General features: G+C 31.8%; 1 protein-coding gene across 1 annotated transcript in view; it reads left to right on the forward strand.

Moving 5' to 3' along the window:
* The window catches only part of btv (dynein cytoplasmic heavy chain beethoven), a 344,345-nt gene that overhangs the window by 90,528 nt on the left and 239,945 nt on the right, over window positions 1-13,872 (forward strand). Inside the window, exons 16-19 of the mRNA XM_072524490.1 lie at window positions 403-518; window positions 1,088-1,239; window positions 5,914-6,081; window positions 6,182-6,340. Of these exons, the coding sequence (XP_072380591.1) occupies window positions 403-518; window positions 1,088-1,239; window positions 5,914-6,081; window positions 6,182-6,340 (595 nt within the window). The remainder of the gene's footprint in view (window positions 1-402; window positions 519-1,087; window positions 1,240-5,913; window positions 6,082-6,181; window positions 6,341-13,872) is intronic.

Consider the following 13,872-nt stretch of genomic DNA (forward strand, 5'->3'; position numbering starts at 1 on the left):
CTTAGCCACCTCAATAATTTCACCGTAGTTCTATGTAAGAGTTGTGATCAAAAGATAATTATTATTCTTTTCTGTGGTATTATAAAGCTTAGTTAACATGTTTGTGTATTAAAAATCTATTTTTCTAATAAAATAAAGTTAAAATAAAAATATCTACCTTAATTTAGAGGGGAGCCAAGACTTTTAAATGTTATTTATATTATTACGTGACTAATGTTTTGTCTTGTCTTTTAGCTTAATTCTCAGCTATTTTAAGCTAATGTCAAATAAATTTTGGAATATCACTATATCTTTTATCATAATTTTTCTATTCATTTCTTTCAATTCTTCTTCATCACTAAATTTGAATTTGACCCTAATATGTTTATAAGTATGTTGTGATAATAAAATGTGTATTTATAGAGCTGACTTCACAAAGTTTAATTTAGAACCCCCTCCGTTGACGTTTTTAAAAGATATTGAAGATAAACTTGCAAGTGAAGAAAATACTTGGTCCGTTTTTGAAGATTTTTATACAGGTAAGCCCCGTAGTATTTATTTTATATAGTAGTAATTGTTTATTTTTTATAAAGTTTTAAATAGTATATTTAGTAGGGAAAGTTGTTGTTTTTGTTGAGTATTAAACGTATAATATTTAAAATATCTTCTCTTTTAAATTTAATGTAATTTTCGTTTTCGTTTTGAAAAAGAAATATCTACGAAATTATAAGTCAACAAGATTTGACAATCGTATTGCCAATATTGCTTAGTTGATCAACTTTAACTTAAGAATATCCGTCAAATAAATCACAGCATGTGATTTATCTTTAAAAAAACAACCACAGGCAATGATGACGGTAAAATTCTCCTGTTAGTGATTCCATAGTAAATCACAAGGAAAAAACCTCATAACACCGATCCCTATATGGATAGAATCCAGGGGTAAAAGTTGTACACTTTTTTGCATCTTTTTTGGGATCCCAAAATTAATACTCTCAGCAAAAATCAGATTATTTGTATAATTTTTAGGGATTTAGTGACATTTTCGTCTCTAACGACTAGAAAATATAAATATTTTAAAAATCTAATTTATCAATTTTCTTAACAGGATTTCAAGAACTTAGCTGTGAATCGTGGATAGTATTTAGGAAGAAAATTTTTAAACTAGAAGATTTTTTAAAGGAGTGGAGGGAAAAATTAGGCAAAATGGATAACAGCTCCCTGGTTACAAGAATTTTACAAGAAATTCATAAATATGAGGTAAACTATTTTTATGGCATATTAAACACATTTTTATATCTTGTAGCTTTAATTATTTTAGTTTTGTTCTAGACGTATCTTGAATATTTATCAAGTCATAGTCTGTTAATAATGAAATACGAATTAAATACATTGACAAATAAAATTTAAGAAAAGGGTAACAGTCGCCAGAAGACAACACCCAAATAATTTTGAAGAGGGATACAAAAAAAAATAAAAGAGCTAGCAAAGAGGTGTTGCATGAGTAGAAAAATAATAAGTACTCGCTCATACTGATGGAGGCATAAAGTGGAATTTATAAGAAGAAATTACAATGAACTAAGAAGATAAGTTACCAGTGTCAGAATGAAGAACCGAGAAGTAGTAGAAGAGGAGACAAAAAGAACAAAAGCTTTAAAGAAAAAATGAGCCAGAAAATTAAACAGTGAAAAGAGAAGGTGCTAGAAAGAGCTATACAAAATTGTGGAAAACAACAGGGAAACTAAAAGGAAACATCTTCTTTAAGATAGAAGACAAATGCAGAATATAATTTACAACAGCTCTTTTCTTAACGGAAACCTTCAGAGTAATATTCACAGAGGCACCAAAGAACGGATTTACAATGGAAGAGTTAACTTAAGGGAAAACGAATCGAATCAAATTGAAGCGAATAGAATCGAAATTCCATTTTTGTCAACGTAGTATTTTTTTTATTTTTCACGCCTAATACTGATCGGTTTTATGATTATAATATATGTTATAAATATCTTGAGGGTATTACAAGATCTCGGAAAGAAAAAGGTAATGGTTTAAGTGCTAGTCAACTTTGACCGGTTGAATCTCTTGAACCCCTGCTCGTAATTAAACTTTTTTTTTAAGAAGTCTTTTGCCGAATCCTTTCCATCGCGTCTTCTGAATTAAACTTAAGCTTATAGTTATCCAGACATTCTTTTTATTTACAACCCAAAAAATTGTTTATAATTTTAAAAGATTTCATTTCAATAAAGTACGTTAGATGGTGTGCTTAGGTGGTGTGGATAGGTGAAGTGCTTTTTTATATGTAAAAAAATGGCACAATTCTATACGTACTATACTCTGTTTTTTAACCAGGAGGAGTAAACTAAAAAGACAGATTCACACCCAAGAAAATTAATAGAAAAGTCACCAAATACATCTTCTTTTTTGGTTGCTTATCTCGGTCTTGCGGTAATCCAGTAATCAGTATTGGACAACCTCACACATCGATTCTAACCTAATTTTGTTTGTTCATGTTTGAATAATAATTTTTTTCAATTCACTTCCAATCTATATTATTTAGTTTTTCTAATTACAATAAAAAAATGTTAGACTGTTATGAAGAAGTTGAAGAATTTTTAGAGTTTATTTATCACATTGTAGAAGAAAATCGCCCGGAAAGTATACGAAAGCGATATATTCGTAATAAAATTATATCTAAAATCTATAAAATTTTATTTAAAGTGGGCATTTCATTCTTGAAAAAAAAGCTGTGTACTTATCTGTCATACAAACACAGATGTTTTAACTCTCATCGTATATTGCAAGGATAGGTCGACCGTCAATCTTTTTAGAACATCTTACTGCTCCAATCTGCTTATATTCTTTAATTGTTCGGTAAATAGTTGAATTCGCAACACCTAAAATTAGCACATTACTTTAGTAAGTCTTGATTTTAACTATAACTATTCTGCAAAACTAACCTGTTGCCTGTTTTATTTTTGCTACCATGGCTGTTATTTTCAGTCCAGAATTATCACTTCTGATTTGTTTATACATGTTTATAATACATTGTTTCTCATTTGTAGATAAATGAGCCAAATGTACTTGGCGTTTTTTTGGTGGAGAAAAATTAATTGAATCCATATTGTTATCTTAATAACACAAATATGTCGCTAAATAGTTCTGAAAAGAACTGTTTTTATATTAATACAAACGAAAGATCTAAAAAATGTAAGGAATACCGCAGAAAATACAAAAAATTGTCGATATAAATTTTTTAATTTTAAAATTTCACAAATGTCATTAGTGTCAAAATGTCATAATTTAGTGGAGTAAACTTGCCTGCATTTGGACCAATTAGAAACAAGAATTACGGCGCGGAAAATTTGAATTACTCCTCCTGGTTAAAAAACAGACCATAGCTCTTATGGTGCAAAATTTTATAAAATTTTAATTTCAAAAAGAAAATTTAGATTGAAAAATAGCATGCGAATTCTATTAAAACGATTTTTATGGAATTTAGTGTACTGTTTTAGTATGTTATAAAAATTTTCAAAGCGAATTATAAAGGTCGTTAGTGCAATTTAACGGGTTTAAAAACATCAAGTCTTGGTTCTCTTCCTTTTTTTTTGTATTTATTGCTATGTTGCAGTAAGGGTATTTAATTAGACCATTTTTAATCAGTTGTGTCTTATAGAAAATTGATGTATCGCTGTTATTTCTTGACTCCAAAATAAATCGTTTTAAAGTTATAATCAAGGAAATGCAGAAGAAAAAAAAAATATGCTTGGTATTTTTAAGTATGTTAATTTTTTTATTAATATTTCCGATCTATTTGAGAGAAAGGATAAGTCAATTATTATTACTGAAGTTTCCACACAATTTTTTTTTCCAAAAATGAGAATGACGTCTCTCTCATACAAATGTAGATGCTTTTACAGACATATTTTTAGAGATATTTTTCCAAATATTTTTCTAATTAGAGTCCAATTTTGTTTTGCAAAATATTCTAGTACACTCATGGATAAAAATATCGAAGATTTTGGAATTTTCCAATTTTTTTTTAGTCACTATTATTTCAAAATAATTTTTGATTACTGATTATATTTATAATATAGTAGGCTGATATATCCAACTCCTTTAAACCATTGTGACGTTAATTATGACGTTTATTCAGCGTTTATCATAAAAAACCTTCTTTCGGTTATTTTTAGTTTAATTAATTAAGTTTAATTAAATATTGTTTTGGTTTAACTAAGTTTAAAACAATAATGCCACCAATTCGAAACTGCGATGAAGCCCAAGTAGCTCAGATTGTAATTTTGTACGAGGAAGGATATATGTACACAAAAAGAGATCGCACAACGTCTTAAAAGAAGTCAATCCACAGTATCGAATACTTTAACAAGGTAACGTGAAACAGGAAAATGTGTACGAAGTCCTGGTCACATACGTACAAGGTGCACAGCTGCAACTGATGACCGTTTTTTGGTTCTTAATTCTACACAAAATCGCTCATTAACATTGATAAACTTCAGAAATGATCAACTGGTTGTAAGACAAGTTAATGTTAGTTTAGAAACAGTTAGACGAAATTAAAATAATCAAACTTAAAGCACAGACGTCCTGCCAAAATTTCACGTCTTCTCCAAAATCATAAAGCAATTCGTTTAAAATTTGCAAGAAGACATTTTCAGTGAAATATCGACAACTGGAAGAATTTTTTTTTTACTGATGAGACCAGAATCGTATTATAGAAGCCAGATGGTCGAAACCACGTTTACAGAGGAGTTCGAGAACGATTCGCCACCTGAAATTTCGCCCAGACCTTTAGTTTTGGAAGTTGTGGCAACTTAAGGGTTGTGACTTCCAAAGGTACTTTTTAAAAAGGCCCTTTTAAAGGTACAACTAACAAAGTAACAGCACTTTATTTAATTAAATTACAACTGACTTTAGAATAAAAATTTACAGTATTTATAAGAAATTAATTGATGACGACCTGTCTGCAATATGTGTCGAAACTGCTGATCGGCTAGACTATTGAACTGCAATACCGCTGACAATCGGAGTTAATGTATCGTAATTGGCATAATTCTTAGGGAAGGTATTAGTTGGTAGGTACCACTTATGGAAGTGATTGGACGGACGACTGGTGACTCTTACGTTTAAAACATCCTGCAAGATCATGTTTTGCCATATGTCGGTTCCATTGGAAACGACAGATTCATGTTAATGCACGATAATGCTCGACCACATGCCTCTGGCATTGTGAGTAATTATCTTGATGAGGTCCAAATTCTAAGATTGGATTGGCGACGATTTGGCTCGGATTTAAATCCAATAAAGCAATTAGCTAAAACGCCGCATATGACAACTAAATCATATTTCAAATACGATAGAGCAGCTTTAGCTTGCTGCATAGGAGGAATGGACTGCAATTTTCCAAGGATATGTTCAAAATTTACATGCAAGCATGCTGAGAAGGATGTAAGAAGTAATAAAAGCTAGTGGGGCAATACTCGTTTCTAATCATGCACTTCTTCTAGTTAAAAAGACTTGTTTAAGCCATTTAAATTGGTATTTAAGTTTAGAGTAAAATAACCTGACTTACTTAATACTAAGCACTTCTTTTTTCGCAATTTTCTTCTCATAAAAATTTATGATTGTCCAAAACTCTTTACAATAAACGACTTGATTGACCAGAATTTATTTTGAAAAAAAAAAATTAGAAAATTCCAAAATATACGATATTTTTGTCCATGAGTTTATTATTTAAAACATCTATTAAAAAAAAAAGTGACCTTTACAGTTATATGTTTGTTTTATCATTTATTACATAATACTTTTATTGTATAACGGTACATTTCATTAATATTTTTTCTCAATAAAAAAATAGTAAATCTATTTTTTTTTGTCCTTTTTATGATTTAAATAACGGTATGATGGTGTAAATTTAAGGTGATAGCTCCCTCTTTAAAATACGTCAAAGGAGAAGACTTTACAGAGAAGCACTGGTTAGACACTTTTAGTATTTTGGAATTGGAACCTAAATTGGTAGACCAGCTGACATTAAATGACTTTTTAAACGTTTCGGAGAAAATACAAGAGAATCTAAAAGAATTACAGGTAATACGAGTGATTAATTTAGTGTTTCACAAAAAATTTAAAAAAATAATAAATGAAATGTTATCAATGAAAATTATTGTATATTTGTATCTATTCTTAGGCTATATCCAAAAAAGCTGCTAGTGAAATAATAATTAGACAAGCACTAGCGGAACTAGATCAATGGGATGTTCATAGCAGATTTGTTTTAATGACACACAAAGATTCTAAAAATAAGGATATTCATTTAATAAAAGACTTTAAGGAAATTTTAAACAAGGTAAGTATTGGTATACTAGTGACAATTAATTATAATATTACTAATACACATATTATGTGGATTTGTTTTATTAGTATTTTTTAAAATGATACTCTACAGCCAGCGACACCTTTCGCGTAAAAAGTCTACCAAGGTCTGTGGCGACATCTTGTGGCTGTTTTTTTTATTTCTAATTTCAACCCTATTCAAAATAGAGAGTTTTTCATAAACCATGTAGTTTTTATTAAATTTACTTTGAGGCAATAAAAGATTTCTGTCTTTTTCCCTTTTTTAAAATATTCCAACTCAATTGGTGTTTTGAAGTCAGATAGCGAAAGTGTTTAAAACTAAACATTAAAAATTTCAAGTGATCTTAATATTATTAGCCCTTGACATTAATTATAAACCACCCATTGGTGGGTGGTTAATCAATGCCCTTGATTTACATTATTAAACTGAAGAACGGTATGCATATCGTTGATTGGGAATACTAGTGTGATATTTTAAAAACGTTAAGTTTTCAGAACAGGCAATTAAATATTGAGATTGGTTATTGCATTATTAAATATCCTTTTGTCATAATAATTAAGGCTTACAGTAGTAAATCCTTTTGTCATAATAATTAAGGCTTACAGTAGTAAATGACAATATAAGTTTTTCATCCGATCCATATACCACTCTCAACTTATATTTTTCATCCCCATTTTTGAGTTATAATACTTTTTTCTAAAAATATCTTATATCGTTTTGTATACAAAAACAAGGGACAATAAAACGGAATAGTTAAAATGTCTTATTAGAGATTAAATAACAAAAGAGTGAAAAAAAAAAATCGCAGCTGTAATACTATATCAGTATACAAAAATAAAAAATTTGGACTGCCATTAAAAAAAAATGAAGTTTCTACAAGTTAGCGTAAAAATTACTATATATACACACATGTCCAAAAGTTTGGAATACGTACAAATAATATTATATCTACGCCTATGGTGGTTTTAAAACTGTTGTTGATATTTATTCTAGGGCGTTTTTAAATGAAAATAGTGAAAAATTTGAATCGTTTTTGTATGATTTTGTTCACATTTAACTGATTAGCGTATTTAAAAATTAAGCCGTTTAAAAATGCCTAGAAACGTGATATCTCATTTTGATAGATCTAGGGTAATTGCCTTGTTACAACAGGGCTTTAGTCAAAGTTATATCGCGAATATTGTTGATGTTACTCAGAGTGCTGTATCGAAAATTTCAAGATACAAATGACGTCAAGGATCGCCCCAGAAGTGGTAGAAGTCGATGAACAGCAGCACAAGACCGGCAAATAACATTGATGGCTCGTAGAAATCGTCTGGAATCTACAATTAGTATATCCAGAGAAATTTTTAGGCTTCAAGGACTGAATATTTCACGGCAAACAATAACACGCAGACTAAATGCGGTAAATTTGTATCGTAGAAGACCGCTACGTGTTCCTAAATTAACTTACCAACACAAAATAGTAAGGTTGCAATGGACTAGAGAAATGGTGCATCATGGTCTTAACCCTACGTTAGGCGCGTGGTATTTTGTAGCGGCCTTGGGCGCGTGGTCTACATGTAGACCATTTTCTTTTATTATTAATTGACATCTGATGTGATACATTTTTAAAAGGATATTAAAAATAGATTTTTTTATACATATGTTTTAACATAAAATTAATTTTAATTAATATACATATATTTGTGTGTAGTTATTTAAAAAAAAACGGAAAGCATGTTTTTCCACCTTTATTCTTCTGGGATAAGTTTTGAACACCAACATTCTTAGTGCGCTAAAATTAAACCAAATGTAATTTTCTAATACTAATACATACTAAGCTTACCTAATATTACAAAATTGACAAAAAAAAATCATTTGAAAGTCATGAAAGTGATCACAAAATAAGTATATATTTAGTCGGTCAAACAGCTAGTGCACATATCTGCCATGTGTTGTTTGCATGCGTAATAGTTGCATTTTACACAAGCTTTTCTTGTAGATTTGTTGCAGGCTCGAGGACAAATATGACAACGTCCTACGTAATTTTCTGGTTTTGCCGGTGGAGCAGGCGGGGCTTCAATTCCAAGAAGAGGATGCGCGCGTCTTCTTAGTTCTACTGGCACGTAGGTGTTAGTTGACCTCGCCTCTATTGGAGGCTTGATCAATTCCCAAGCAAATTGCTCAATAAACTCACTTCTCTTGACTTTGGTTTCAAAGGGATGATTTCCTTTATATACGTAAAGAGCGTTTATACCCGATATATTCAAAAGGACGAAAAATATTACTGATATTAACTGATATTAACTGATCGACACAATCTACACCAATTTTTGTTTTGTTATATCGGGTGACGATATCAGGTTTTTTGGAATCCCCTGTTTTTGGATCAATGGCATTATCGTGGTGCATTGAAGATACCAAAATAACAGACTTGTTTCTTTTGGGACAATAAGACACCAATGTCATATCCTCCTGAAAACCAAAGATAAAGGTTTTCTCTCCTCTTTTTTTATTAGGCAAGAACATTAGATCAGCAGGGATGTTATTCGCGCTTATTCTTGTGCATTGTACCGAGATAAGTTAATTTTTTTTGATGTAGCAATTTTCTGGTCAATGGAATACTGGTGAACCAATTATCGACTGTAATATTACGATGAGTTCCCTCTATTGGCTGCACTAATCGTAGTACAATATCTTCAGCAGTATTGCTAACCTTTTACGGGTCATCAGGTTGAGTTCCGACATATGTTTCGAGATTGAAAGTGTAAAAGGTTTTTGCATCAACCAGCGCAAACATCTTAATCCCATACTTCGCTGGTTTATTGGGTATATATTGCTTAAATGAGCAGCGTCCTCTAAAAGCCAATAATTGCTCGTCAATAGTCAGATACGCACTAGGGATGAAATTATTTTGAAAATCAGCCAAGAAAATTTCGAAAACATTTCTGATAGGTGCTAATTTGTCTAATTCCCTTCTTTCTGTTCGTGTATTGATATCATCAAATCTTAAACAACGGAGTAGAAATCTAAACCGTTTTTCGTTCATAGCGAGGTAACATGATTCGACTCCATTGCCTTTGGAATTATCCCATACTTTGCGAGTGTTTTTTCTTGAACTTCTCAGTGTTCCTATTAAAAATAAAATTCCTATCAAAGCTCTTATCTTCGTTTCATGAGTTAATCTAGCATCCCGTTCCCTACAAAATCGCTCTTTTATGATTTGAATATATATATATATATATATATATATATATATATATATATATATATATATATATATATATATATATATTCGTTGAACAAACTATTATTCGAAAGATTGCGTCAGACAAAAAAAGTTTAAGAAGGTCAATTGCAAGCATTGCATTGAGGGCATCACGTTTTGGTCCTGGTAAGTATGTTAGAAGATTATGAGAACGCGTTCGCACTTGTACATTACCATAATCCTTTCTCCACTCTGTCGTCATATCCTTACCTTTGTAAAATTTGCCATCACCAATTTGTTTACCGTCGCTTTGTGATTCATCTTCTTTTGATGTGAGTTCTAGTTCTAAGTCAGTCTCATGATTACTTCTTTCCACTATATTTTCATTTTTTTCTTCTTTATCTTCATCTTCCTCATTTTCATCTACTGGGCTCTCTTCTCCACTTGATTCCTCTTCAATCAAACCGTCTTAACCATACAGCTGGGTCTGTACTACTCTGTGTACGCCTTTTCTTAGAGTCAGACATGTTTCTCTGAAACAAACAAGAAATATACTATAAAATTATGTATCAAAAAATGCATACATCTGTGCAAAAACACAAAATTGAATATTTGACAAATATGAATACATTTCTGAGAAGTACAATTCAAGAAAAAACAACACTTACCTAATGAAGTTTATTATATAAAAACACTACGTAGGCACTCGAAAAATAATTTCACACTGTTAAGCGCGTGGTCTACAATCGTAGACCAATCGTGTTTACACGTGTTTAAAAATTAGCACTTCACTAGCTCGCTGCAAAGGACATACTGAACTTATAGATTACGGTGTTATTAATAGCTACTGAACGTCACAGCCTCATAGTATATCCCAACTCAAGACAATCGTCGTTCAAACAGATGTGGTCTACAGTCGTAGACCACGCGCCTAACGTAGGGTTAACTGGAATAACGTGATGTTCTCTGATGAGCCAAAAATTGGCTTGGTATCTAATTCGCGAAGAACACTGGTTTGGAGGGCCCTAGGATGACAAGCCCGACTAGAAGCAGTCCAACCGGGTGGCGTGTCCCATTTGAAGGTGGCAGTATTATTATGGTTTGGGGTGATATTATATGTGGTACACGGACGCCACTGCTGGTTCTGGAGAGAAGAGTCACTGGTGCTGTGTACATCGAAAAAGTTTTAAATCCTGTCGTATGTATATTCCGAGGGGCAGTAGGTGATGAATTTGTGTTTATGCATGACAATGCACCTCCTCATCGAACAGCAGCAGTACAACATTTTTTGAAAAAAGAAGGAATATCTACAATACAGTGGCCCTCGAATTCACCCGACATGAACGTTATTTAACATGCTTGGGACATTCTTAAACCCGCATCAAGAAGCGAAACAATATCCCTTATTAGACTTCGAGAACTAAAAGATGGTGCTCGTGAAGAATGGAAGAGAATTTCGCAAGCCCAGCTCGATCAGTTAATCGGCAGCATGCCGAATCGCCTACATGCATGCATGCAGGCCAATGGAGAAAATACTAATTATTAGTTTTAATAAAAATTATTTTTTTCTATACTAATTTATTTTTAAATCTAAGTTTTACATTGTAAGTTTTTCACTCCAAGAGCATAAATAATTTTTTTGCATATCGTTTATCTGGTTTTGAAATTTATTTAGTATTGTTGAGAATTTAAACAAAATAAAATGAAATATTGTTTAACTATTCAGAAGAGTTTATATATATATATTATATAGTATTATATATAGTATATATATAGTATATATAGTATTGTTGAGAATTTAAACAAAATGAAATGAAATATTGTTTAACTATTCAGAAGAGTTTATATATAAAAATCAATAAAAAGATGAAATATTCCAATATTCCAAACTTTTGGACATAATATGTGTAGTATTGCGGCATTACCGCTACATTTTTTTTCTTTCCATTTTTCATTTATTCCTACTTTTTTCTTATAAGCTTGTTTTAGAGTAACGTCACGTGCTGATGGAACTCGTTTGATTTGAAAAAAGTTTAAGGTATTAAATTTCTATTGTTTTTTACGACATTTTGTATAGCAAGTGACTAGGATTATCTTTAGTAACTTTTAAAACGCATATTCTTTAGAGACCGACTAAACCAACTTCTTCCATCTTAAAAGAATCCTTCATCCCCTTACCAATTGATAGTTGGTTTATATCAAAAAAATTCTCATAACTCATTTTATGTATAATCAATGAATTTCCATTCTTTTTTGTTTGTCTTACCAATGTTACATATTGATACGTAAATTGAAGAAAATTTTAAAATTTGGTAATGAAACGTTCTATAACAGAATGAACGTGGTCTCTACTGAAGGAACTGTGACCACTAATTAAAAGTTTATTGGTGATGGACCTAATATTTTCAAAAACAGAAACAGCATGAATGTATAAAGCTAATACGAAGCGGTTTTTATTTTTCGAGAAACAGTTGTCAGTATAAAATACAACATCTACCATTTTGGTATTTTTTGCGTTCACAGACTGCAAATAAGCCCAAACAAATGAACGCACTTCATTTGCGCCTTTCTAAGAAAGACCTTGGTGTCATATAAAGCACATTGCTTTCGTTTTAATCTTGTACGATGTTAATTTATACACACTTAGTTTTGATACATGATACAAAATGTTGATTCATGTCCTTCTCTTTTCTTTTCAGTTCTTTGACTTCAATATGGTTGTACTCTTCCTGAAGTTGTTGTTTTTCTATTTCGGAGGCATTAGTAAAATCCTGGCAAAAATTACATTTTTTTTGCATTAAAAAAAGATAAATTAAACTCTTCCTTAAATACAATAGAGTACATCAAATAGTTTACGCAAGTTTTCCAAGTTCCTTGCAACGATTCTCATAATCTCTGGGTAGGTCGGCAATAGTTTTACAAATTTCTAGAAAATTCATATTAAATAATTTATGTCATTGTAACCTTAACGAAATTACTTTTCAATTTATGATTAAGTTCCTGCAACTCAGATTCTTTAAAGTATCTGTAATACTGAATGATCTTTGATTCGAGACTAAATTTCAAACATAAATCTTATCAAAGGCTACTGCCTTAAGCAACTCAACCTAATAAAAACTTTTTTACACTTTTGTTAGGGTGCTGATGAGAATGCAAAATAGATTACGGCTGCTTTATTTACTTGTCCGCCACGAAATCTAACCTAAAACTATTAGATTTTATCCAAAATACTGCTCTTTGTCTATGCCTCGGAGCTTTTCGCTCCAGCCCACAGGAAATATTTAACTGCGAAAGTAACGAGACTATGTATCTCTCAGAAGATAATATCTGCTTCTATCATATGATTCCACTACGTCCAGTAATCCTTCCAACCCCATTTACCATCTTACTACCTCTTTATCTGATCACCCCATTATTAACCCCTCTCGCACAGTTACAGGGCCATTCCCGCAAATACTCACCCGCCTATTAAAGAACACTGATCTATCCCTCACACTGCCCATTTCTTCTCCACTCACCTTTCCCTGGATCAAATACCTCCTATTAGATAACAGATCCCTTACCATTTACAACAAGTATGATACGCCCCCTACTCTAACAAAGGAATTATACTTTCTAGAAATACTAGACAAAACACACTTCAGCGACGTGATAGACGTACGTGCAAGACGCGGGGCGAACATAGACACGGCTGCACGGATGTTGAAATATTAACAACTATCGAAGGCAGTGTAGAGCCATATTGGAAGAAGTGGCAACTGAAGTTATCGGAAAGCAAAAACGTAAAAAATTAAGGTCAGACTGGTACGATGAGGAATGCGCACAAGTAACGCAAAGAAAAAATCAGGCATATAGAAGACTCCAAGGGCGAAGAAAGAGACAAACAGAGGAATAGTATAGGCAGCTGAGACGAGAAGAAAAACGAATACTTAAAAAAAAGGAGAAAGGGCATATAGAGAGCCAACTAAGAGAACTAGAGATCTATAAGGCACAAGCAGAAACGCGAAAGTTCTACAAGAGGATTAACCAGAACAGAAAAGAATTCAAACCTAGATTATCAATCGTTAGAAATAGAACAGGGGAGATCATTGGTGATCAGGAACAGATACTAGAAAGATGGGCAGAAAACTTCGAGGAAAGGCCAAATATAAGAGGTGAGACAGGGCTCCACGAATCAGAAATCCAACTCGATGACATTAACGATGCAAGAGAGAAGGATAAAATCCCGACAAACGTAGAAGTCATCCAAGCTATACAGAAACTGAAAGAAAACAAAGCTCCTGGGGCAGATGGCATTCCTTCAGAAATTTTAAAGTATGGAAAAAAAACCTGA

Source organism: Diabrotica undecimpunctata, chromosome 3 (genome assembly GCF_040954645.1).
Source record: "Diabrotica undecimpunctata isolate CICGRU chromosome 3, icDiaUnde3, whole genome shotgun sequence".
Classification (NCBI taxonomy): domain Eukaryota; kingdom Metazoa; phylum Arthropoda; class Insecta; order Coleoptera; family Chrysomelidae; genus Diabrotica; species Diabrotica undecimpunctata.